General features: G+C 41.8%; 1 protein-coding gene across 3 annotated transcripts in view; it reads left to right on the top strand.

Annotated features, from left to right (window-relative positions):
• Positions 1-27041, top strand: part of NIM1K (NIM1 serine/threonine protein kinase) — an 80965-nt gene that overhangs the window by 27792 nt on the left and 26132 nt on the right. For 2 of the 3 annotated variants that reach the window (XM_033931902.1, XM_033931911.1), the window contains exon 2: positions 10955-12056. In XM_033931902.1, coding sequence (XP_033787793.1) covers positions 11756-12056 — 301 coding nt within the window. In that variant the 5' untranslated portion in view covers positions 10955-11755. The remainder of the gene's footprint in view (positions 1-10954; positions 12057-27041) is intronic. The other variant, XM_033931920.1, reaches the window with a different exon arrangement.

The raw sequence follows: 27041 nt of genomic DNA, 5'->3' as shown, positions 1-27041 counted from the left end.
GAGCTGGGGATCTCTCAAGCCATGATATGGAAAGTTGACGCACAGGTGTTATGGGTGTGTCCAAGGCTCTTAAAGGTGTATCACACTTTTTGAACGTCTGTGTCAGGGCTCCATCGGCGACAGATAATACCCATTAAGGAAAGTAACTGCTTTTTGTGCCTTAGTTGAAAAGAAGGTTGGTGCAATTAATTATAGCATAGTCAATTTAGTCCTTAGGGAAGTACATAGAAATTGACTATGAAAGGCAGAATAATGTGCCAAAATAAATACTCAGGTGCTTAGTTGCTGCAGAACTTTCATAGCTTGAGCTAATTAAATTCGGAACAAAAGACACCTTGTAGTGTTTCTTTTTCAACACTAAACTAACCACAATGGACTAAGTCCTCTATATCCATGAACAAACTAGAAAGTAGGACTCGATAACTTAATTGTAAGAAAATGCTCCTAAGCTCTCAGATGCCTGCGCTGATTGTTCAAGGTTTATGCGAGCCCAAGACCTAGTGTCGAAGGGCATAATGTAATACGGGGCTGGTGAGCCTCCGTGTTAGGGATCGGTGGGGCGGTCGGGGGGCGGTCGAGTCAGCGTCGTGGCTGATTGGCCTGCAAAAGGCTAAAAAGCCGAATTTGAATTTCATTGGTGGGCTGGGGCGTGCACGGGGGAGCCGAGGGGATAAAAGGGGAGGGCTTGGAGGACCTTAACTGTTCAACCTTAACGTTCAAAAAGAAAAACCTGTATAAAGCTGCACAAGCCAAGGTAGATGTTTAGATCTTCATTAGTATCATCATTAATATCATCATCAACCTCAAAAAGAAGGTTGGTGCAATTAATTATAGCATAGTCAATTTAGTCCTTAGGGAAGTACTTCCCTAAGGACTAAATTGACTATGCTATAATTAATTGCACCAACCTTCTTTTTGAGGTTGATGATGATATTAATGATGATACTAATGAAGATCTAAACATCTACCTTGGCTTGTGCAGCTTTATACAGGTTTTTCTTTTTCAATAATGCCCTCCACATCTTGATAGCACCATATTAAGTGATTGATTGGAACCCTTTTGTTGTGGCTAAGTCCAGTCACAAGACTGTCTCTTGCATCATCTCTGGATATTCTCCAAAACTTGGGGCTCCAGGAGTCTGGAGCTGCAGAAATAATAATGGTGTCTATTGCAGGTTTTGGTATGATCCGCAAAGAGGCAAATCTTAAAAGACAGCTGTTCAGCAATATCACTTACAAAACTGTTAAAAAGAACAGACCCACCACTGATAACATCCCTTTCCTCAGATGGGAGATTTTTATTCCATTGAGGATCATCTTCTTTGCAGTGGACAAATTAGGCTTAACCTGCCTAGACAAATTTGGCTTAACCTTCTATAGCTATGCAGGCGACATCACCATTCTCTTTCCTTTTGACCAACCAACGTCCTCCATGACAGACACTCTACACAGGACACTTGAAACAGTTGTAACATGGATGAATAACCACAAACTGAACCCAGACAAGACAAAATTCTCCTCGAAAATAATAAAACCCCAACTATAACAAATCTAGTAATAAACTCAATCACATACCCCATACAACCCACTCTAAAACTTCTGGGAATGACAATAGACAGATGCTGTACCATGCAACCACAAAATCAACAAAACAAAACAAAAATCATTCGCAGTCATGAGAAAGCAAGTTCGAAAATTCTTCAACAGAACACAATTCCAGCTCTTGGTCCAGTCCCTAGTCCTAGGTATTCTAGACTACTGCAACATACTCTAACTCACCCGCCCCTCAACCATGATAAAACAACTACAAACAGTTCAAAACACAGCACTAAGACTTTTCTGTTCACTGAGGAAACACAACCACATCACGACGGCATACTTAGATTCACACTGGCTCCCAATGCAAGCAAGAGTGCAATTCAAATTCTACCGCCTACTGCTTAAAACCATAAATAGAGATAGCCCAGCCTACCTAAACAACTGCCTAATCCAAACTACCTCAGCCAGACACAGGAGAACTCACAAACTGTTCACTCATCCCCCAATCAGAGGCGTCAAACGAAAAAAACTGTACGATGGCCTGCTAGCCACTCAAGCAGCAAAACTAGACTACCAACTTTCCAAATTACTGAGAACGATTCCAGACTACAAATCATTTAGAAAAGAAATAAAAAACATCCTATTCAAGACATCCTTGAAGACAAACTAACACCATAAGACTCATTCCAATTCTCTGTAGCATCTCGCTCTACTCTTCAATTCCTCCGGAAATGTCCAGATAACTTCTTTTGTAATCCACCTTGAAACCCAAGGTTTTGGCGGAATAGAAATCACTAATGAAATGGAATGGAACTATCACAGAAAATATCTGAAAGCCAAGGGGGTTTAGGATAACTGATAATTCAGAATCTGTGGCAAAAAAGCAAATGGGATTCTAGGAATTATTAAGAAAGGGATGGTAAATAAGACCGAGAATATTATAATGCCTCTGTATCACTCCTTGGTACGTCCTCACCTTAAGTATTGCACACAGTTCTGGTCACTGTATCTCAAAAAAGATATAGCAGAATTATAAAAGGTTCAAAGAAGGGCTACCAAAATGATAAAGGGGATGGAACTCCTCTCATATGAGGAAAGACTAAAAAGGTTGGGGCTCTTCAACTTGGAAAAGAGACTATTGAGGAGGGGGGGGGGTAGATTGAGGTCTACAAAATCCTGAGTGGTGTAGAATGGATAAGAGTGAATTGATTTTTCACCCTTTCAAAAAGTACAAAAACTAGGGGACACTCAATGTGTTTACATGGGAATACTGTACTTTTAAAACAAATGGGAAGAAATATTTTTTTTTTACTGGAATTCATTGCCAGGGGATGTGGTCACAGCAGTTAGCATAGCTGGGTTTAAGAAAGGTTTGGACAAGTTCCTGGAGCAAAAGTGCATAGTCTACTATTGAGACAGACATGGGGGAAGCCACTGCTTAAACTAGATCGATAGCATGGAATGTTGCAACTATTTGGGTTTGTGCCAGGTACTTGTGACCTGAATTGGCCACTGTTGGAAACAGGAAACTGGGCTAGGTGTACCGCTGTTCTTATGCAAGACAGCTGTATACTAAAAAAAAAAAAAAAAAAAGAGGATGAAAAAAGCCTAAAGAAAAATACAAAACAAATCATGTTTGATGTTCATCATACTACCTTGCATTTCAAAGAGTTAGAAAATCAGTGGTTCAACATAGAAGAAAGAAAAAGGTGTAAATGGTTCAAATGCTAATTAAGCATTCGTAATTAATGGCAGACTTTAATGTGCAAAACAGCACAATAATGAGATACTTTCCCTTTGTAATTTATATTTTTTAGTTCCATAAAAGATTTTAATATGTTTAAAGTATTAGATAATATTGGAGCCCGTTGTGGTCTATTTTGTTGTATGCTGTACAAAATTATTGGTAACACTGTACTCTAAAAGATTAAAAGGAATTGTCCAATGCCTACGTCTAGGGGAATTCTACAATCTAGAAGGCATAAGAACATAAGAATTGCCGCTGCTGGGTCAGACCAGTGGTCCATCGTGCCCAGCAGTCTGCTCACGCGGCAGCCTCCAGGTCAAAGACCAGTGCTCTAAATGAGTCCAGCCTCACCTGCGTACGTTCCAGTTTAGCAGGAACTTGTCCAACTTTGTCTTGAATCCCTGGAGCGTGTTTTCCCCTATAACAGACTCCGGAAGAGTGTTCCAATTTTCTACCACTCTCTAGGTGAAGAAGAACTTCCTTTCTTTTGTATGGAATTTATCCCCTTTCAACTTTAGAGAGTAGCCACCTAGCAGCAGGCCCAAAACATCTAATTCAGCACCAGCCATTCACCATGACCCCCATCCACACTACAGGAGCTGGGTAATGGCTGCAAACTGGTGGTAGGATTTTACCACTAAACTAAAATGCCTTTCCGTGCCCAACAAGCAGAACCTGAGGACCTACAGCTGATCCCTTGCTCATCCATTCCCTTTGTTTCTTTCCCCATGGTCCCACCTGGCACCATGATGGCTGCTTGAACTGATTTTAGGCTAGTGAAGGAGTCGGCTTTAGACACAACATAACACGTTGGGCAGGGACAACAAGAAAATAACCTTCCTGCTCCCTGTTGATTGAGAGGTTTGGCATGAACAGTGGCAAGATGATGGACAAATAGTGCTTTTTACGGTTATCATGAGCTTACTCCCTCTTAAGTTAGTTCAGATGCAACAGGGATCCATTCCTGCTGTCACAGGACAGCTCACAACTTACTCAGTTACAGTTACTTTATTTGATATACCACAATTGTTAACACAAAAAGTTATTCTACTAACTCACTTTGTAATTTTAAACATTATCAAATCATTCAATCAACCGAATAACTGAAGTTATTTAGTGAACACTCAGACCCACAGCTGAGGTCTCAGTGAAAAAATTCACGGAGCAGCTGTTAAAGAGACCATCATCGTTGTTCACAGTCTCACCCTCCATACAACAGCTAAATAACTGCACAAAGATGGTAAAACAAAACCAACTTAGCTTTGAATGGAGTGGGAAATCAATATAGCTGCTCCGGGATTCTTTTTATTCAAGTGACTGCATTCGTTACAATTGCCGACCCCCCTACCCAGGTTTCGCCAACTGGCTTCTTCAGGAGGGGTACTATAAATGCAAAACAACCACATTAACACTAAAACACTTCAGTTATCACTACTACGATTTTACACAATACTCACAATTAACTACCGCATCATTCACATTCAGACCTACCGGCATAACGCACTCCACACAACTCACAGACACTGGAGCTTTTGACGACGAATTTCCATCAGCAGGCCCACCTTATATACTCCTCCCTTTGTGGTACGTCATACTGACGTCCCTATAATCTAACCAATTGAACCTGCTCCTTTTCTATAGATGGAACCATTCGATTTCATTGTTTAACCCTTCTGGGGTCAAAGTATGCCACTGAAAGATGAATTTTTGTTCCAGATATAATAGACACTGGGTCACATCCCCTGTTTTTTTATGTGTCTTGGCTATAACTGTATATTTAACATCTTCAATTAAGTGCTGCTGTTCAAGCCAATGGTTCACAAGAGGAGCAGACACACGATTACATCTAATATTACTTAGATGTTCGGCAATTCGAGTTTTAATGGCCCGCCGAGTATGCCCGATGTAATAAAGCCCGCAGGGGCATATTATACAATACACCACTGCAGTAGACTGACAGTTAGTATTAGTTCTTAAATAGAATTTCTTTCCTCCTGATTGAGGAATGAGAACTTGGTCAGTATTGAGGACATGAGAGCAATATACACAATGAGCACAGCTTACATGAGGGCCCCCATAATTCGGTTGACCGGGGGCTCGTTGTTTAAGAATTTGGCCCAAATTACACACAAAAAGTTAAACAATGCTGTAATAAAAGTAAGGGTGACATTTCTAAAATCAATAAGGATCCAAAACACAAAACTAGCACATGTTGGCAAAAGGGGGATGGAAAGATTTACAATATATTATAGGGAAGAATGGAAGGAAAAACAACAAGAGGTAACGTGAAAAAAGAAACCATATTATGAAAAGAGCCATAAAAGAGTTGTATTAAATGCCATCTACTATAATAAAACGCTAACGCGCGCATGCACACTCTTACCTGCGTGATCCGTGATCCATGATCTGTAGGTCCGTGGCCGGCAGTAGGCGCATGCGTTCCCTCTATCACAGACCCCAAGGTGATGTGCAGTTTTGCCGGCTCCCTTATACTTCACACCCGGCCGAAGTTTATTTTTAAGTTTAAAAGTCGCGGTGGCAACTCCTCTCACGAGCCGCACCTGCGTTGGAGAAGGCTTCCGACGCAGGCGGCAATCATGAGAGGCGCCGCTGCGGCAACTTTAAACTTGAAAATAAACTCCTGCAAGAGACTAAGGGAGCCGGCCAGACCACGGGAAGGGAAGGGGGAAGGGACGGCAAGGGACTAAGGGAGCAGGCCAGACTGCGGGAAGGGAAGGGGGTAGGGGAAAATGCTGCTGCTGATGCACAGGGATGTGGAGGGGGAGGGAAATACCGCTGCTGCTGCACAAAGAAGTGGAGGGGAAGGGAAATGCTGCTGATGCTGCACAGGGAAGTTGGGTGGGGGGAGGGAAATGCTGCTGCACAGGGAAATGGAGGGAGATGGAATGCTGCTTCAGCTTCTGCACATGGTAGTGGGGGAAGGGAAATGCTGCTGCTGCACAGGGAAGTGGGGTGGGGAAGGAAATTGCTGCTGCACAGGGAAATGGAGGGGGAGTGAATGTTGCTGCGGCTGCTGCACAGGAAAGTGGGGGGAGGGAAATGCTGTTGCTGCACAAGGAACTGGGGTGGGGGAGGGAAATGCTGCTGCACAGGGAAATGGAGGGAAAGGGAATGCTGCTGCACAGGGAAGTGGAGGGAGGGAAATGCTGCTGATGCACAGAGAAGTGGGGTGGGGGAGGGAAATGCTGCTGCACAGGAAAATGGAGAGGGAGGGAAATGCTGCTGCTGCACAGGGAAGTGGGGGGGAGAGAAATGCTGCTGCTGCATAGGGGGCAGGAAGAGAGACAGATAGAAAGAAAGACAGAAAGACAGCGGGAGGGAGAAAGAAAGATAGATAACGGGAGGGAGACAGAAAGAAAGCAAGAAAGCCACAGGGGCAGGGAGAGAGACAGAAAGACAGACAGACATAGAGACAGACATATATTCTAGCACCCATTAATGTAACGGACTAAAAAACTAGTTTTAAAATAATAAGCCTTTAGTTGTGACTTAAAATTTTTGAGTGATTTTTCTGCCCTTAAATAAAGTGGAAGAGAGTTCCACAAAATAGGGGCCATTTCTGAAAAGCTAAAATCCCTATTCTACAAGCCAGAGGTTCTCAACACACGGTGGTACATATTCCCCAGGGGGTACAAGCACTATTGTCGGGGTACACAGTGCAGCACTGTAAGTCTCCTACCCTCCTCCTGCTGTCGGATTTTGCCACCATCGTCTTCTCTCCCCAGCCCTCCTGGACTAGCAGCAGCAGCTCGCTGTGCTTTTAACTTCCCCACACAGTGGCTGCTAACGTTGCTTTAGTTTCAAGTTTCTTTATTTTTGATATACTTTCTATCAAAATACATGTCTAGACGGTGTGCATTATAAACAATTATAGGAAACAATTAAAATAAGTAAATAAAAACAATAATTTATCAAATATTAAAAATACTGGACAAATTCAGATTAACATACGTGAAACAGAAGGAAAGTAGGGGAGGGAGAGGTGGTTTAAAATACATTGAAGTAAAATTAATAAAAAAGGACGGTGAGTGAGGAGTGGTAAAGACATTAGGGGGGGAATCACTTCAAAAGAAGTATTAGATCAGTGGTCTCAAACTCAAACCCTTTGCAGGGCCACATTTTGTATTTGTAGGTACTTGGAGGGCCTCAGAAAAAATAGTTAATGTCTTATTAAAGAAATGACAATTTTGCATGAGGTAAAACTCTTTATAGTTTATAAATCTTTCCTTTTGTCTAAGTCTTAATAATAATATTGTCATTTATAGCTAAAGAGACATATGATCAAGAAACTGTTTTATTTTACTTTTGTGATTATGTTAGACAAACTGAGGGCCTCAAAATAGTACCTGGCGGGCCGCACGTGGCCCCCGGGCCACGTGTTTGAGACCACTGTATTATATGTTTCAAAGCTACACATGAATCAGGGAATTAAAAAGGCAGAGGCTGATGCTAAAGAGTAAAAGTATCTTTAAAGAGGAAAGTTTTAAGTTTGGTTTTAAATTTTCCGAGTCAGTTCTCTAATCGAATGTCTAGTGGAAGGGCATTCCACAGAGAGGGAGCAGTAACTGAAAAGATGGATTTGCGAGTAGTGTCGTAAAACAATTCCCATACTGATGGTATAGAGAATAAATTTTGATTATTTGATCGGAGGGCCCTTGATGATGAGTAAGGGATCAAAAGTTTATCTATGAACGCCGGTTGGTTAGAGTTTTTTTGTTTTAAAAGTGAGGAGGAGGAGAGAGACAAGATGGCGACTAGAGTGGACGTGTGAGTCTAAGCTCCCGCTCTAGCAGCAACAATTTTTCCTTCGGTAGCGTTTTTCTTCTTAAAGTTGTTTTCGATGCCTAAGAGGAGGGGACGGCAGAGGGATATCCCTCTTCCCTTGGCCGCGACTTCGACTCCGCGTCAATCTGTGATTACATCTTATGCAGTCCCGATGGCGTTGGGCGGATCCGCAGCTGAGCTCCAGGAACAGCTCAGCTTGGACGGCGACGCATCGCTGAGCCCTCTGGGACCTGACCCCCCTCCTCCTCTGAGCAGCGCAACGGATCTTGGCTTTCCTGTAGAGGGATATCGGCAACAGCCGACTCAGGAGGAAATGCCGTTGCAGGTTAACCCAGAGAGAAGAACAGAAGGAGGAGGAGCACTGCAGGCAAGCGGTGGTGAGTGTGGGGTAGGTGAAACCCGGGAAGGAGAACGGGAACCCGGGTTACCTCAACTCAAGCCGCTTGTGAAACCGGCAGTGGTTACACTGGACTCACTGTGGGGAGCAATTAAAACCTTCAAACAGTATGTACTAAATTTATTTCTTTAATGGCTGAAGTTTCTACTAAAGTTAATAAATTGGAAACTGTTTGTCATGACCAAATAAAACAAGTGGGAGATATTGAAAAATCTATAACTGAGATTAAATCTTTAAATAACCAGCATGCAAAGGATAAAGTTTTTCTTCTTCGTAAAATTGAAAATTTGGAAAATCAAAATAGGAGTTTAAATTTGAGGATTTTAAATTTTCCTATGTCTAAATTCAAAACTCCTAGGGAATTATTTAAGGGTTTCCTGGTTTCTATATTAAAAATTGCGGAAATGAATATACCACCTTTGCAGAAGATTTATTATCTAAAAAGGACAATAAAAGAGACTGACACAACTACCGAACAAGACTTAACAACTTTCTTGGAATCTTCAAATCTTGAATTGTCCGGACGAGCCACATTGATAGTATCCCTGGTATTCCATCAGGATAAAGAAATTATTTTGAAATTGTATTATGGTTTAAAACAAGTTTCTTTTTTGGGAGAAAGAATATATATATATACCCGGATGTTTCAAAATGGACTCAGACCAGAAGGAAAGAATTTCTTACATACCGGGAAAAAGTTGTATCATTAGGAGCTTCTTTTCAGTTAAGATTTCCTTGTAAATGTTTTGTTGTATTTCAAAACAATAGATATATTTTTTATGATTCGCAGCAGTTACGTTTCTTTTTAGAAGGAAAAAGGAGTTTCATTTGCACCATAGTGATTTTCGGTATAACTCAAGTCTATTATTATAGCCATCGGTTTTCACTTAATTTCCTCTCAAATTTCCAATATGTGATCTTTCCTGGAAGAATTTCTCTTTCTTTGTCTCCTCCCTCTTTTATTGAGGACTATGTTTAAAAAAAAGTATGGGTTACTTCTTTTTTGTTATATTATATTGATCCAATAGGAAAATGGATTTATCTCTGTATTACCTTTTTGAATTATTATGATCACTAACAGAAATATTGGATGTACTAATATCGTATGTTGCCTATTAAGCACAATTGTTGTTTATTTTTAAAAATCTAAATAAAGAATTAAAAAAAAAAAAAAAGTGAGGAGAAGTATTTTATAGGAAAGACGATGAGTAACAGGTAGCCAATGTGCTTTACGGAGGAGAGGGGTGACATGGTCAAATTTTTTTGCATGATAGATTAATTTAACAGCCTCGGAACCTTTGCTGGGTCGGGTGTCTCCAAGGAAAGAGGAAGTTGCATCATCGGAGGCAGGCTGCTAGCTGAGTAAGATCATGGAGACTTTTTGAGCTAACTGCCCTAAGCCACAACGCCTGCCCACTGAACCTAAAAACTTTGATGTTACAGCAGTGGCATAGCTAGGACTTAGTGGGCCCTGGACAGGAGGAGCAAGATGACTCTCCCCGGTGCATATGTGGTGCTCCCCCCCCTCCCCCAGGTACTTTACCCTCTCTTGAATCCAGGAACCCCCCCCCCCTCCTGTTCTCAACTACTTACCTGCCTGTGGGGTCCTCCATGGCTACAACATCAGCAACAGTGCTAAAGGCTACCTCTCTGGCTAGCGGTACCTTCCAGTGCGGCAGAAGAAATAGTCCCCTCCCGCACTAGGACTCCCCTCCCTTTAAACGCCTTTCTTTCTTTCTCAAGATGCCCCTCATGTACTCAGATATTCGCTATCCATTGTACTCCAATTCAAATGGAAGTTCTAAAGAAATACTCAGTTACTCATTACCCATTGAACCCCAATCTGTAACTTTCCCCTCTTCACTATTGTATTATATTTAGACTCATTGTACGATACTGTATTAGACTTATGTATGGTGTTGTCTTTAGACTTATTGTATTATATTTAGACTCGTTGTATTATATTGTACTGTGTTGTATACACTCATTGTATTGTATTGTATTGTTTTGTCTTGTATTGTATGTTGACTTATTGTATTGTATTGTGACCTTGTTATTCGCTGAATGTCCAGCCTTCTTACAGTGTGAACCGCCTAGAAGTCACCTGACTATGGCGGTATAGAAAAATAAAGTTATTATTATTATTATTATTATTATAAAAGTCTAGCAAGCCAGAAAGGCAGCCTTTAGCACTTTCTCTTATGCTGTTAACTGTGAAGAAACTGATAGGTGGGTAAGTAGCTGAGCGTTGGGGAGGGTGGGGTAGGGGCGTGCCAGACCTCGGCACACAGAAGAGGAGGGTTCAGCTCTGGGTGGCCCTGTGCATCTTGTCAGGCTTGCTCAATGGTAACTGTGTTGCAGATCAACTGATTTTGTGCAGTATGCAGTTAACTTTGCATAAGGCTCAGAGAGACATATGTTATGATTATGACAGATTATTGATATTTCTCTTTCTCTCCCATTAGGGAAACCAAACATCTGGCTAAATTTTGAGAAGGCACAAGGCTTTAAAACTGGTTCCGGAGGCAGGCCCAAGTGACACTGTTGTCACTTAATTCTGAGCGTCTGTCATGTGACTTCAGGAAGTACTAAATCTTCAGTGCACAGCCTAGCATCCTCAGAGAATGCCCACAGCTGCCAGCTGAGACAGAATAGAAATGAAGAGATCCAACAAGAAAGGTTTTGCAAAGAAATTTCAAGAGACAGGGTGGGATGGTCTGTGCAGGGTGGAATCCACACAGACTGAAGAATGAACCTCCATTAAAAAGACAGTGTGATGTTTGGACCCGTAGGGGAAGAACAAAGGTGTATTACATTAACTTTTGACTGAGGGTAGCTTTCCACAATGCTGAGAGAGAAAGAAAAAGCAGCTTATGTAAAGCAGCCACTGAATAGTCCAGCTGATTCATTCCTGGTTTTTAATGTTGTTAACCTGAATGAGATTTTAGTCTGAATGATGAGTCTCTTGGTAGTTCTTTCTTTTCTTTTCTTTTTTTTTCTCAAGAAATGGAAGCATATCCAGTTGCTTCTGGCATCACTGTTCATTTTAATTGATGCTTTGAACATCACCGGCAATGCGGTTCAGGACACGATGCTGCTGTTCCTCTTAGGCTAGTTCGACACAGGCAACAAGATTCACTGTAATCGCTTCTCAGACTGTTGCATAACATGCCAGGATTTGGTATTAGCAGATTTTTTTGTGTGTACAGAACATTGTTACATTTTCCTAAATTCTTCCACCGAAGCAGCTTACTAAAGGGCATCAGATGTGGACTATGACAGCAGTCTATGTGAACATCGGGGGCTTAGGACACCAGCGCTATCCCCGCTGGAATTGTGCAGAGAGCTCAGAGGGCTGTGTGCAGGTGGATGGCTCTGAGGAAAATGGAGAAGGGAAGCAGCGTGGGCCGACACCTTTTGAGAAACTGATTGAGGATATGTCTCAGGATGAAAAAGTTGTAAAAGAGTTAACTCTGGGTAAGAGAATTGGTTTTTACCGAGTCAGAGGTGAAATAGGAAATGGGAACTTCTCCCATGTGAAACTTGGAATCCATTCTCTAACTAAAGGTAGGTGCAAGTCTTTTTTCTTTATTATTTTGTACCTCAGGATACGTGACATATAAGGTTAAAATGCATTCTGTAGTCTCAGATAGTTAGAGTTTATCATGTGGGGTCCCTCAGGGTTCCCCACTATCTCTTACACTCTTTAATACTTTTATTAGGTTTTGTACATATACGTGGGATGATTGATTATGGTATAAATGTCTGTATTGAAAACCATCTCAGAAAACGCTAACTCTGTATTGTAACACCTTTCCAGAAGCTCATGTAAACCGCTCTGAATTGACTCCCCAGTCATTAGTAGCGGTATAGAAGCTTACAATAAACATTCATATATGCGATTGATGTCACTGTTATGTTTCCTATTCAAAAATAAGTTTTTGTACATTCATATATGCGGATGATATCATTTATGTTGTCTATTCCTATAATTGTGAAAAAGGCATTGAGTGACATGGTTAATTGTATGAATGTAATAGACCAGGGGTGGGCAACTCTGGTCCTCGAGGGCCGGAATCCAGTCGGGTTTTCAGGATTTCCTCAATGAATATGCATGAGATCTATTTGCAAGCACTGCTTTCAATACATATTCATTGGGGAAATCCTGAAAACCCAACTGGATTCCGGCCCTTAAGGACCAGAGTTGCCCACCCCTGTAATAGACTCTTGGATGTCCCAATTTCAGTTGAAATTAAATTTAAAAAAAGACAGATATTCTTATAATTAATCCCGCTAATATATCTCACCACATTATATATCATTGACTTTAAATAGTATTGAATATGAAATATCAGGAAATTTATCTTTAGAACCTCATATAAATTTAGTAATAAAGAAGTCCTTTGGACTATTTTGGAAATTAAGGAGAATAAGGGAGTTCTTTGGAGAATATCATTTTAGATTGTTGGTTCAATCATTATTCTTGTCAGTGATTGGTTACCATAAAATTATATATCTAAATTGTTCAAAATCCTTACAATGTAGATTGCAAACATTACAAAATAAGGTGATTTGATTGATTTTTTGGGATTGAGAAAGGGTGATAGAATCTCACCATATCTGATGAAGTTGCATTGGCTTTCTGTAGAAGCTAGGATATGCTTTAAGTTTTTTTGTTTTTTATTTAAAATATATTATGGAGAGGCACCAAGTTATATAAATTTGTTAACTTGTTTGTCAAAGATAAAGACGTACAATCTAAAAATGATATTCCCACTTTGATTTCTTGAGGTGAGAGGAAAAAAATATGTTAGAATGTTTAGGTCGACCTTTGCCTATCAGGCCGTTAATTCTTGGAAAAACTTACCGGTTCAAGTTTCTTCTCGACTAATTATAAGAGTTTCAGACATTTTTTTAAAATTGTGGAGGAGCATAATAAAAAAAAGTTTAAGTCCCTTTTTGGCCTAAGGCACCCAAAGTGAGACACCAGGGAAATGTCCAATCTTTCCAGATATCTACTATTTCACATCCCTGTGGTAAGCACATCAGAAAGTGCTTACCACAGATGCAGCCATGTATGCTTGGGGAGCTCACCTGGATGGTCTTCACACACAAGGTCGCTAGTCTGCTCAAGAGAAGATATTACACATCAACCTATTAAAGCTGAGAGCAATTTGAAATGCTCTAAAAACCTTTCAGAGCAGTCTATAGCGATGTATTACATCAACAAACAAAGACAAACAGTATGTCTACCTCTTTGTCAAGGAGCCGAGCAGATTTGGAACTGGGCGATTGCTTGAAACATATTTCTCAAAGCCATATATGTTCAAGGATCACAGAATACTCTAGCCGACAAACTCAGCAGATTTCTATCGACCGCACGAGTAGATTCTCAACTCCAAAGTATTACACCACATTTTTTCACTATGGGGAACTCCTCAGATAAACCTGTTTGCATCTCCCCATAATCATAAATTGCCTCACTTCTGCTACAGACAGTATTCCCCACAATGTCTGGAAGAGGATGCCTTTCTCCTAGATTGGTCAGACATATTCCTCTATGCATTTTCACCAATTCCTCTCATTCTCAATATGTTGGTCAAACTTAAGAATGAGTCAGCCACCATGGTCCTGATAGCTTCTCAGTGGCCCAAGCAACCTTGGTATTCCTTTTTCTTCAGGGATCCAATTTCCTTACAGATTTTTCCATTTCTGCTCACTCAGAGTCAAGGGTGGCTCTTACAGTCTAATCTGCAATCCCTACATCTAACAGCTTGGTACCTCTCAGCCTGACTTCAGCAGATTCTAATCTCTCTAACTCAGTACAAGGCATTTTAGCAGCTTCCAGAAAACTACCTACTCACCAGTGCTATCAACAAAAGTGGATATGCTTCAATACGTGGTGCATTCTCCACCACTAAGATGCTCCATCTTCTTCGCTACCTTCAGTATTGGATTATCTTCTCCATTTTTCTAATTCTGGGCTGAAAACCATCTCGGTCAGAGTTCACCTCAGTGCTATTAGTGCTTTCCATGTTCCTGTCAACAATAAGTCTCTGGCCTCTCACCCTCTTGTTTCCAGGTTTATAGAAGGAGGGACTTTTCAATTTCAAACCTCCACTCAAGCTGCCTCCAGTTGTCTGAGATCTTAATGTAGTCTTAGCCAGTTTGATGAAACCACAATTTGAACCAATGGCATCTACTCATCTTAAGTTTCTCACTTGGAAAGTGGACTTCTTGATCTCTCTCACTTCTGCCCGTCGAGTGAGTGAACTCCAAGCATTGGTTTCGGTCCTACCATTCACAGTATTTCATCATGATAAGGTGGTACTCCACACCCATCCTAAATTCCTCCCGAAAGTAGTCACGGAATTTTATCTCAGTCAATCCATTGTGCTTCTAGTTTTCTGCCCAAAGCATCATTCTCATCCTGGAGAAACAGTTCTTCACACATTGGACTATAAATGTGCCTTGGCTTACTACATACAAAGGACTAAGCCATACAGGACTTCACCTCAACTGTTCATCTCCTTTGATCCTAACAGATTGGGCAACCCTGTAACCAAGAGAACTATTTCTACATGGCTAGCAGCCTGTATTTCTTTCTGCTATTCTCAGGCTGGGCTGCAGCACAAGGGTCATGTAACAGCACAGAAAGTTCGAGCTACAGCAGCATCAGTAGCTTTCTTATATTCCACTCCCATTGATGAAATTTACAAAGCAGCTACTTGGTCCTCAATTCACACTTTCACATCTTACTACTGTCTAGAATCCTATTTCAGATGAGATGGTCATTTCGGCCAAGCAGTATTACAGAATTTATTTTCTTCTTAATGGCCAACTCTCCCTCCATCCCATTTCAGTAAGCTAGGGAGTCCTACATGTGAGAATATGCTGCTTGCTTGTCCTAGGATAAAGCACAGTTACTTATTGTAACAGGTGTTATTTGGAGACAGCAGACAGATATTCTCACATCCCTCCCACCTCCCCTGTTTGGCTTCTTAGCTTGCTTACGGAACTGAGGTACTGTGAGCTGACATCGGGTGGGAAGGCACTCGTGCATGTGTGGTGCGGGCAGTCGTGAAGTTTCTTAAAACTTAAAGTGACAATTCACTTTTAACACTGTACCGGGCTCCGTGGATGACATCACCTACATTAGAATATTTGCCTGCTATCTCTGGATAAAAAACCTGTTATGGTAAGTAACTGTGCTGTTGGACTTAACGTCAATATCCCATCACAGTTCTTCAAAATAAGGATGTTAAATACATAGACAAACAATATAGGTCATTAAAGACCAGATATAAGAGCATTTAACTTCAAGTCAACAGAATAGAGGAATAAAATCAAATCCAAAATGCCTATAGTGCTGTCTGAGGTACGAGTCTAAAAGATCAGAATGTTGTATTTACAATCAGTAAAGTTTTATTAGAATACAGCAGTATTGATTTCCTATGATGTTGCTTGAGTCTGAGTGGCACAGTGCACATTCTACGTAGAGATCAATTAACAGTAGTGTGATCTGCTGGAGAGGGTGCAGAGACGAGCAACTAAACTAGTGAAGGGTATGGAGAAACTGGTATATGAGGATCGACTTAAAACACTGGGATTGTTCTCCCTTGAGAAAAGGAGACTGCGGGGGGATATGATCGAGACTTTCAAAATACTGAAAGGAATCGACAAAATAGAGCAGAGAAGATTATTTACATTGTCCAATTTGACACGGACAAGAGGACATGAAATGAAGCTAAGGGGGGACAAGTTCAGGACTAATGTCAGGAAGTTCTGCTTCACACAGAGAGTGGTGGACATCTGGAATACTCTCCCAGGGGAGATTATTGCGGAATCGACAGTCCCAGGCTTCAAAAGCAAACTAGATGCATATCTCCTTGAGAAAGGCATATAAAGATATGGTGGCTATAAAATAAACCAGGTGTATACCTGGCGGGGCCTCCGCGTGTGCGGATCGCCGGACTTGATGGACCGAAGGTCTGATCCGGAGATGGCGCTTCTTATGTTCTTATGTTCTTATCTGTTTACAACCCAAGGGAAAGATTTTGCAAGTCTTTATTTCAAGAAAGGATTGAAACTTTTTTTCTTTTTACTAAGCACACTCACGCTTCTGGACATTAAGGGGCTCATAATCGAAGCAAAAATATGTCTAAAAACTGGCCTAAATCGGCACTTGGACGATCAGTAACATAAGTTGTCCAAGTGCCGATAATCGAACTAGGTTTTAGACGTATTTATGTTTAAATCATTTTTATTGAAAATTTGCAATAAACTAGAAACAACAATACCGTGCAATAAAAGAACAGCAATAGTCCACTCTCAAAAATTCTTAATCAACCTCAAACTCCTCCAACCCCCCTCCCCCCTCCCTGGGAGCAGCAGCAGCATATAACTTAACAGAGTAAATCTGTAGAGGTATGATCAAAGGCGCTAGGGACCCCAAAGTTGTCGTCTAACGTATGGAGTGAGTGTGGTGCTGAAGGGTGTCCAACATTGTTGGAACAACTGTCCTGCACGAGAGTTCAAATCAGCAATGTCCCACCGCTCCAGTAACACTTGAGTCAACATTAAGGATCTCCAGCGAGCGATGTTGGAGGCTGTGTCGAGAGCCATTGCAACAGAATACTTTTCCAGCCCATCAGCACAGTTCTCCGAAGAAATGCAGAAAGCCAGGTCGAGCAGGGTGAAATCAGACTTTTAGAGTGAATAAAAAACTTGGGTGAAGTTGCCAGGAACATCCCCATATATGCGCTACATGGGTCATGAGCTGCATTCAAAAACGAGAGATATGAGGACAAGTCCAAAACATATGGCCAAGACTGGCCTGTGGATGGGCACATTTGGCACAACAGTGTCCTGCACAAATTCTCATTTTATAAGCTCTATTTGGTGCACAAAAAGCTCTCAGTAAAAATTTATAGTATCTGTCTTTCTCTATGGCTTGAGGGATGTATTTATTGCCTAGGCAAATACCTTTCTTGATCATATCAGTTGTGATAGTAACATTTAAATCCAGAGTCCATTTATAGGCTAAGTCCGCATAGTCCAGATCTCCCGATAGCTTCTGCAGAAACTTACGATGAAATTTCAATGGCATAGGGACTTGTGCCGTAAGACAAACCGCCTCTGTCAACTTTTTCTGAACTTCCTTCTTTAGCACTGGCAGAGTCAACTCAGTTAAGTAGTGATGCAACTGTCTGTAGGCATACCAATCCGTGACTGGCAAATGGTACGTCTCTCGAAGTTCTTCAAATTTGATTGGTAAGCCGTCCAAGGTCACCACTTGAGACACATATTGAAGTCCATACTGTGACCACTGTCGAAAAGAGGAGGATATTAGACTGGACTGGAAGTCTCCATTACCCGCAATAGGGAGACAAGGGGTGTGTTGCGGTGAAATCTGAAGTAGCCCACACACAGTCCTCCAGGCTTTACGCATTGCAGGCAGTAAAGGATCCATCTGCAGCTGCGGCAAAGCGGGTAACTTTTTAACATGAAGTAGATAACTAAAATGATATGGACTGTAAAGGGAACACTCTACCTCAGGCAGTGAAAAATGTGTAGTATTACAGAACCAGTCATGGATATGTCGTAATTGACTGGCAAGGTTAAACCGAAAAATACTTAACAATCCAAACCCACCCTGAACTTTGGGCAACAGCAATTTAGACAACGAAATCCGAGCCCGTTTACCCTGCCACAAAAAAGCTGACAATTGAGTCGAGTGTTGTGCAATATGACGCTTAGATATCATTAAAGGGAGCATTTGGAATAGGTAAAGCCACTGCGGTACCACTATCATGTTGCATAATACTATGCGACCGGAGAGGGAAAGTGGGAAAGCTCGCCAGTTACGTAAGGTGGCCTCCGTTTGTTGAAACAAGGGCAACACATTGGAACTATACAATTTGGTCAAGTCTTGCGGAAATTTTACCCCTAGGTATACCAAATGTTGAGTAGCCCACTGTAAAGGGAATTCGCCTCTCCACTGTGCACTCACTGCTAGAGCCGTGGGGAGGGCTAAAAATTTTTGCTTATTTAGGGTCAATCCAGAATAAATGTGAATGCGAGCGCTGGGGATTATCCAGGGTGAGTAAAAGATCATCCGCAAAGGCTAACACACGCAGCTGAGAACTACCCTCTGGCAATCCTTCAATCTCATCGTCCCACAATATCATGCGAAGGAATGAATCTAAATACAAGAGGAAGAGTAACGGGGACAGTGGGCACCCCTGCCTCGTACCACTTCCAATAGAGAACGATGCGGTTCGCACCCCATTAACTTACCATGCTTTATTAAAGCTTCTGACTTATCGTTGTTCACGCTCTTTCCTATTTTCTTTCATTTGAATCTACTTTTAATCTTTTCAAAAATGTTCTTTTGGTTTCTTTAACTTCTTTTACACAAACCTTTAACTTGTTGGCAGTCATTTGGTGTTCTATCAATCTTATATGATGCACGGCATGCAGATGGGATTTTTAAATAGTATCCATACTGCATGCAAATTTTTAACCTTTACAAGATCCTCTCTTTAGTTTCTTGTTAACCAATTGTCTTATTTTATTTCAGTGATTATATCAAATTTGATCTTGTTATGATCGCTATTGCTAAGTGATTATATCACAGGTATACCTGCTCCAGTATAACCATGATGATTCTTTTCTTTTTTTTTCTTTTTGCTTTTGTGACGGTCATAGAAACATGATGGCAGATAAAGGCCAAATGGCCCATCCAGTCTACCAATCTGCAGCATCCACTATCTCCTCTCCCAAAGAGATTCCACATGCCTGCCCCATGCTTTCTTACCACCCTTTCTGTAAAAAAAAAATATGGTATTTCCTTAGATTTCTCCTGAGTCTTATCACCTCTTAACTTCATCCTATGTCTTCTCATTTCAGAGTTTTCTTTCAATCGAGAGACTTTTCATAGGTATTTAAACATCTCTGTCATATCTTCCACCTTTCCTCCAAAGTATACATATTGAGATCTTTAAGTCTGTCCCCATACTCTTTATGACAAAGCCAAATAACATATATGAAGCTATTATCAGAACTGTTAGTGGTGTGTTATAATGATTCCTCCCCCCCACACTACCTTTAGAGTCCTTGTTTTCCGAACAGAAACAAAATAATGTTTTTTTCCTCTTTTCACCATTCAAAAACATAATGCAGTCCAGTGTTTCTGTAAAAATGAAATGGAAAACAGGTGTTTTTCTAGTCCACCAGGTAATGCTTATTGTGGTGGCTGACCTCACCAACCTGCAGCCAGCACATAGTGATAAAAATGTTCAAATGGAGACACGAAGCAGTGTTTACCAGTATTAGAAGGGAGAATGTTGGGCATAGGCTGTTTTGAGTAGCCATCATTAAAGTGAGTACAACCCTCAGAGTGTACATTTTGCACACTGTACAAAAGGCTTTCTCCAGCTGGTGCTATCAACAGTAGGTTTTAGAATGACGAACACAAAGGGCCTTTTTTTAATAAAGATGTTTTCCATAGACTGGTATTGGTGTAGGGAAGAGAGACTTTTTATCTCTTGTAGTTTTCTGGGCATTTTAATTGCCAGTGTTCACATATAACGAAAGATTCATGTCATAGGGAGGCATGGCACTTAGAAGCCTTTTCAGCAGCCAACACTGAGCAAACCCAGTATGTTGATGTCTTCTTCCACAGCATTAACTATTAGATTTCCCATGAAATTTGATTCAGTCTTTAATTTATCTCTTATGGTTGACCTCAGGCAATTTTCTGGGAATCAATTACACATTGCGTCTTGGTAGCTAGGGTGATGTGGTTTCTAAGCATCCAGTTAAAAAAAGGCTGCCCCTGCAATGTGTAAATCCATTTCCTTCAGCTAGTGTGTACTGCCCTGTGTAAATGTGTAGTGCATGGTCACAGTGTCCAGAGCGCTTGGATTTAAAGCATGCAGTGTACCTGAGGTGTGGATTTTTTTTTTTTAGATAAGGAAAGGAAAACAGTTCATAATGCATTTGAAGTCACCCTTTCTGAACCCAGGCCTATTCAAAACGAGCTTTTAGTTTGTTTATTGAACTTGGTATACTGCCTTTTTCCCCACAAAAGCTTTAGCAGATATAATAAACCACACATATCACTTTTGCTTATATTCTAATAGGTATTTTATTTAATAAAAAATAAATTACAAGGTTACACTGGGACACATAACTCTGTTATCTGCATTTAAAGTCTGGTGTGTTTATGTGATTTTCTCAGGGGTATGCAGAAATAGAACCGATTATTCAACAATTATTCCAAACTTTGTTAAATACTATAATGAAAAGCTTAAAGATTGAAGACTTTCATAAATGAACCAGAATAGTGAGACACGCTTTCAAAGTACATACATTTTAAGATGTTCATTAGAGTAATTGAATGTTTTGTTGCTGATACACAGGAATCCGTACTGTAGCTGTTGATTCCCATTTCCCATCAATTGAAGAAGGGTATCACTTTAAGAACCTGAAACTCCTTCCCTTCTGCAGTGGAGCACAGCACCCACCTTCCTCAGTTTTCACTTTTGCAAGCGAATTCAGAAGGTGTCTTTTGCTTTGTTCTGTTTTTCTTTGTTATTTTCAGGTATTTTTTTTCATTGGATTTTTGCAGTTCTTCATATCTTTGATGCTTGGAGATCCCCTGCTCTGGCATAATCTGCCAGGGAAAGAACGCAGTCCTGCATAGGAGGACTGCTGCTCCCAGACCAATATCATAGAGTACCTGCGGAGCCAGCCTGCTTTGGGCCCCTTCAGGAGCTCGAGGCCCATCCCTCTGGGAGCAGTTCGCCTGCTGATTTTATCAGAGGCTCTAGCATAGGCTGTATGGTCCCTGAATAAGAAGCCTTGGGGTATCAGGGAGCCAGATGTGTAATTTCTCTCCCCCCCCATCACTATGTGAGGAAACTTGGGTGTGGGAGTAGAGTGGTTGTGGTCCGGCTAGCTGGCAGCCAAAAGAATTCCTTCAACAGATGAGTTCTGAGTAATTTATGAGGCAGAAATCCTTTCCCGGAAGCCAAGCTGATTCAGGGAAACAGGCACCAGAAGTCACAATGAGCACTCCCATTATTCCTTATGGGAAACATTGGAGGGGTCTGGAGTTTTAGTGGTTTTCTGGGGTTAGTACTCAGGTCCCCCTCCTCCAAAACCCTAAAATCGCTATTTTTTATTTTTGCATTTAGCCCCAGTGGCCTGTTTCTGGCACAATTTTTTTGATGGCAGCCATCTTGGATTTTTACAAATCTAATTTAAAAGTCTTTCTTTTTTTTCTGCCTCAAAACCGCATGTTTTTGTAAGTGACTGTCTTTGATAGATGCCCCAGGCATCCAAATGGCAGATGAAATTTAATGTGGACAAATGCAAAGTGATGCATATTGGGAAGAATAGCCCAAATCATAGTTATCAGATGCTAGGGTCCACCTTGGGGGGTCAGCGCTCAAGAAAAAGATCTGGGTGTTATTGTAGACAATACGCTGAAACCTTCCACCCAATGTGCAGTGGCGGCCATAAAAGCAAAGAGGATGCTAGTAGTTATTAAAAAAGGGATGGTTAACAGCACTAAGAATATTATAATACCTATGTATCGATCCATGGTGTGACTTCACCGACTTCACCTTGAGTATTGCGTTCAGTTCTGGTTGCCTTATCTCAAGAAAGATATAATGGAACCATAACAAGTTCAAAGAAGAGCGACCAAGATAATAAACGAGATGGAATTGCTCTCGTATGAGGAAAGACTAAAAAGGTTAGGGCCACATGCACTCTGCAAAACAGGGCAAATGGGTGTATAGAGGACCATGTTGCCACCTTTCAAATCTCCTCAGGGGAGACAACTCTAGCTTCAGACCATGAAGAAACCACACATCTAGAAGAATGGACAGAAACAGGAGACTGTTTCTCAGAAAGCATGTAGGCTGATGAAAGGGCCTCACGGATCCATCTGGAAATCAAGGTCTTAGCAGCAGGAGCACCCCGCTGGACAAAATAAGTCAACACAAACAAATGGTCAGAAAGATGAACTGATGTGTGACCACCAAATAGCGAAGAAGCACTCCGTGCATATCCAAGATCCTCAAGTAGGCTGAGAAACAAGCACATGTACCTCCTGCTCAACATGGAAAGCCAAAACCATCTTAGGCAGGAAGAAAGGAACCATGCACAAGGAAAACCCCGTCTTCAAGATTTGGAGGAACCGTTCATGGCAAGAAAGAGCCTGGAGTCTGGAAATATGACTCGCTGACGGAACAGCGATCAGAAAAACCGTCTGGAGCATCAAGGCCAAGAGATACCAGGGTGATGTCCCAGAAAAGGAATGGTAGATAAATCAGTGGTCCAATGCGAGGAGCCCCAATCATAAATCTGGCAACGTCGGTACAAGACGCCAAAGACGGACGACCCCGGGCATGAAAACAAGAGAGCCCATCCACTTGGACCTGAAGGGATGCCGCATAGAGGCCTTGATCAAAACCAGCCTGGAGAAAAGTCATCACCACCAAAACTGGATTGGAATACAACTCCGCTTGGTCCTGAGCCCACCAATGCTAGAAAGTCTCCTGCATCGTAGCATAACAAAATACAGCAGACAACTGCTGAGACATGAGCAAAGTGCCAAGGACCACAGCAGAAGAGCCCTTGCAGATCAAGGCTGCACACTCAAGAGCCAAGCCAGAATAGCAAAATGATTAGGGTCCTCCACACAAACTGGACCCTGCTTGAGTAGGTCAGGATGGACACACAACCGAAGGCTGCTACTCTAGTGAAGATGCAGCAGAGCCACCAAAATGACACGGCCTGGATGGACCTGGATCTGCCGAAAGACTCATCTGAGACACCACCGAGCCTCCTAAGGGCGCCTAACAGCCTGCGCCCGACTCGTGCTTAACAGTAGGTGAGACAACTTCAGGGACAGCCCTGAGTTCCAAAGAAACTAAGCAGGCTGGCTAACAGGTACCCACTGGGATTCGCCTGTCAGCTACAGACATAAGTCTGTGTGTTCTTAGTGCAGGCAAAGCGAAAGAAACGCTCCAAGCACAAGAATCCCGAACCAAAAAAGGACCTAAAATACTGTGGAGAGCAGAATGAACTCAGACCGGCACGGGCTGTGTCCCATATATGGTGATTCGGTGTAGGATGGGCTGTGGTGGGCATCAATGTGAACTCCACTAATATGGAACATGAGGATGTTGCTGGCCAGACTTTACGGTAGATATCCTGCAGCCAACGGGATCGTTGGATAGGCTGGAGTGGGCTTGGACGGCAACTTCAGCATTTGAAACCTAGGACAATACCAGACTTTAAAGTCTACGGCCTAGAAATATCAAAGAAGAGACAAGTTAATCAAATCATGTATTTTTAAAAATGAGTATCACTTATGGGCAGACTGGATTGACCGTTCAGGTCTTTATCTGCTGTCATTTACTATGTTACTGTGTTACACTCAGCTGCATGCCTGTTGGCACACTGATTCACAAAGCATACTGCTAGACACCTCTAGTGGCGGAAGGGCATACTATATCCAGTTTGCATGTGCTGTTCACATTCCTCAAATGTTTAGGTAGCACCTCGAATATGCTCATTGAATTCCTATGAGCGTCGGAGTATTTACCTCATTGGCCTGCACTAAAACACTTACCGCAGCTTGATAAAGGGGGACCATATGAGGGGTGTTGTAAAATACTCAGCCCAACTAAGAAGGGAATAATATGGAGCCATGAAATTTACAACATATTCAGCATATTGTGTCTGAAGTTTCTGTAACCCTTCCAAATAATACTCTGCTATCTGGTCACAGAAATACTGCTCCGCTGCTGCAATCATTTGAAAATTGTTGCCCTTTCAAGCTCTTTTTAAGGTTTTGAAACAGAAAATAGTCAGATGGAACAAGATCTGATGAGTAGGGATGGATGGTTTATGCACTGAAACCCGAACTGCATCAAACATCCATCGTCTTTCCAGCCTTTTGAGCAGGTGCATTGGCTTGCAAAAAGAGAACTCCTTTCCACAGCTTCCCTCTCCTTTTTTCTTTCAATGCCTTCTTTAATCTGCACAGCAAGTTACAGTCGTATTCTGCATTAATTGTTTGGCCCTTGGAAGATAGATAGTCATTACAACACCTTCCTGATCCCAAAACACTGTGGCAATGACCTTTTCTGCTGACTTTTGGATCTTGAATTTCCTTGGCCTTGGAGAACCTGAGTGCCGTCATTGCATGGACTGTTATGTCTCAGGATCATAGTGGTGCAACCACTGAAACCGCTGAAAATGCTACAAAATCAACTTGGAAGTGTCCACTCAACATCATTTCTTGTAAGCATGCAAACATTTAGGCACCTACTTGACTTAAGCTTCTGCATACTCGTGGATTATACACCCAACACATTCCCTGGTTATCTGTAGTGTCTCAGCAATTGTTTTAGCCAATATTTGCTGATCTGCCAAAATCAGGTCATGGACATGGTTAACAATTTCAGGAGTTGACACTGTTTGAGGCCTCTCAGACCTTGGTGCATCTTCAGTCTCGAAATCTCCATGCTGAAAGTTGGCATACCACTTCTTCACTGTGGAATATGATGGACATTTGTCACTCAGGGTCTGATTCTAATTTTAGGCGCTTAACTTAATTGGCAAAAGATCCTTAATTGCCTCAATAATTGGTAAAAAAAAAAAAATAATAATAATTGGGCGATAGTCATATAGTGGCACCCAACGCCTTGATCTGAGTAGTGCTTTTGATCTGGTTGACCACATTATTCTTTTGGACTGTTTGGAATCCGTTGGAATCTCGGGAAGTGTTTTGAATTGGTTTTGTGGATTCCTGAGTAAAAGATCCTATCAGGTGTTTAAGGACAACATTCTGTCCTACCGCTGGAAAAATCCCTGTGGTTTCCTCAGGGCTCCTCTTTGATCCCCACTTTGTTCAATATTTATCTTATTTCTTTGGGAAATTTGTTACAGAGCTTAAAGCTTAAATTCTATATTTATGCGGACGACATTACTATAGTCATTCCACTAATTTGTTTGTCATCCGAGTTTACAAATTTATTATCAACTATTTTAAACCAGATTGAACTTTGGATGGCTGCTTTCAAATTGAAATTAAATACGGGAAAAACTAAATTTTTCTTGGCAACCCCTAACGACAAGATTAAAGAAACAGTTATACATGTGAATGGGCTGGATTACAATATTGAACAATCCATAAAAATATTGGGAGTAACTTTGGATAAACATCTTACATTGGAAAAACATACTGATTTAACATTTAAGAAATGTATCTTGGTGCTTTGGAAGCTTCGTACCATCAAGAAGTATTTTAATGAAGCCTCTTTTCGCCTATTAGTTCAGTACTCTATTTTAAGTATTTTCGACTACTGTAACATTACATATTTGGGTGCCTACAAGAAAATTCTTTAAAAATGAGAGTAGTTCAGAATACTGTGGTTTGCCTCATTACTGGTTTTAAAAAAATGGGAGCATATTAACCCTTTCTATCAAAAACTCCATTGGTTGCCGTTGGAATCCAGAGTCTTGTTTAAGTTTTCATGCATTTGTTATAAAGTAGCTTATGTTATCCCAGGACAAGCAGGCAGCATATTCTTAACACATGGGTGACGTCACCGACGGAGCCCTCGGTACGGACCTTTTTAACTAGAAGTTTCTAGTTGGCCGCACCGCGCGTGCGCGAGTGCCTTCCCGCCCGACGGAGGAGTGCGTGGTCCCCAGTTTCTTCGTTTCCGCGGAGCGAAGAAGACGCGTGTGTTTTTTCAACGGCCGTTGAAACCACTTTTTTGCCTTCCCGCTTGCGCTTTTTTCCTTATTTTTTCTTTCTTTACCTTCGGGTTTATTTTTTTCTTTGATTTGCAAAAAAAAAAAAAAAAACTTTGCTTTTTCCCTTTTTCTTTCGTTTTGCCCCGGCGGGGCCTGTTGCCAGTATACAGGCCTCGGGCTTCGATTTTGCGGAGGCTATCTTTCCCTTCATGCCCCCGCAGGTCGGTTTTAAGAAGTGCCAGCGGTGTGCACGCCCGATCTCCTTAACTGACCCACACAATTGGTGTTTGCAGTGTCTGGGTCCGGAGCATCGGGCGGATTCCTGCACCCGCTGTGCCACTCTTAAAAAGAGAACTCTTAAAAACCGAAGAATCCAACAAACTCTTCTCTTCGGCACCGAGTCGGCGATGGACTCCTCACCTTCAACGGCGGCACCTCAAAAATCGGCACCGTCGACCTCGACACCGACCGACCCCGCATCGGCGCCGCTGGCGCCAGGTAAGCCGGCTAAGAAGCCTTCCTCTTCCCTCGAGCGCCCTCCAGCTACGGTGGCGACACCGTCCTTACCGGCATCGCACCGGTCCCGCAAACGCTCCGCCCCGATCTCGGTGAGTGCCTCATCATCGGCCTCCTCATCGCCGGGGCGTGGAGCGGCATCTAAGGAACCGAAGAAAAAGAAAGCGGTTCCGATGCCACCCCTCGATGACCGTATCTCGGCCATCTTAAAGGCTCAACTCCAGGAGCAGTTGAAGAAACAACTTGAGC

Source organism: Geotrypetes seraphini, chromosome 1 (genome assembly GCF_902459505.1).
Source record: "Geotrypetes seraphini chromosome 1, aGeoSer1.1, whole genome shotgun sequence".
Classification (NCBI taxonomy): domain Eukaryota; kingdom Metazoa; phylum Chordata; class Amphibia; order Gymnophiona; family Dermophiidae; genus Geotrypetes; species Geotrypetes seraphini.
This window is presented reverse-complemented; position numbering and strand designations above follow the sequence as displayed.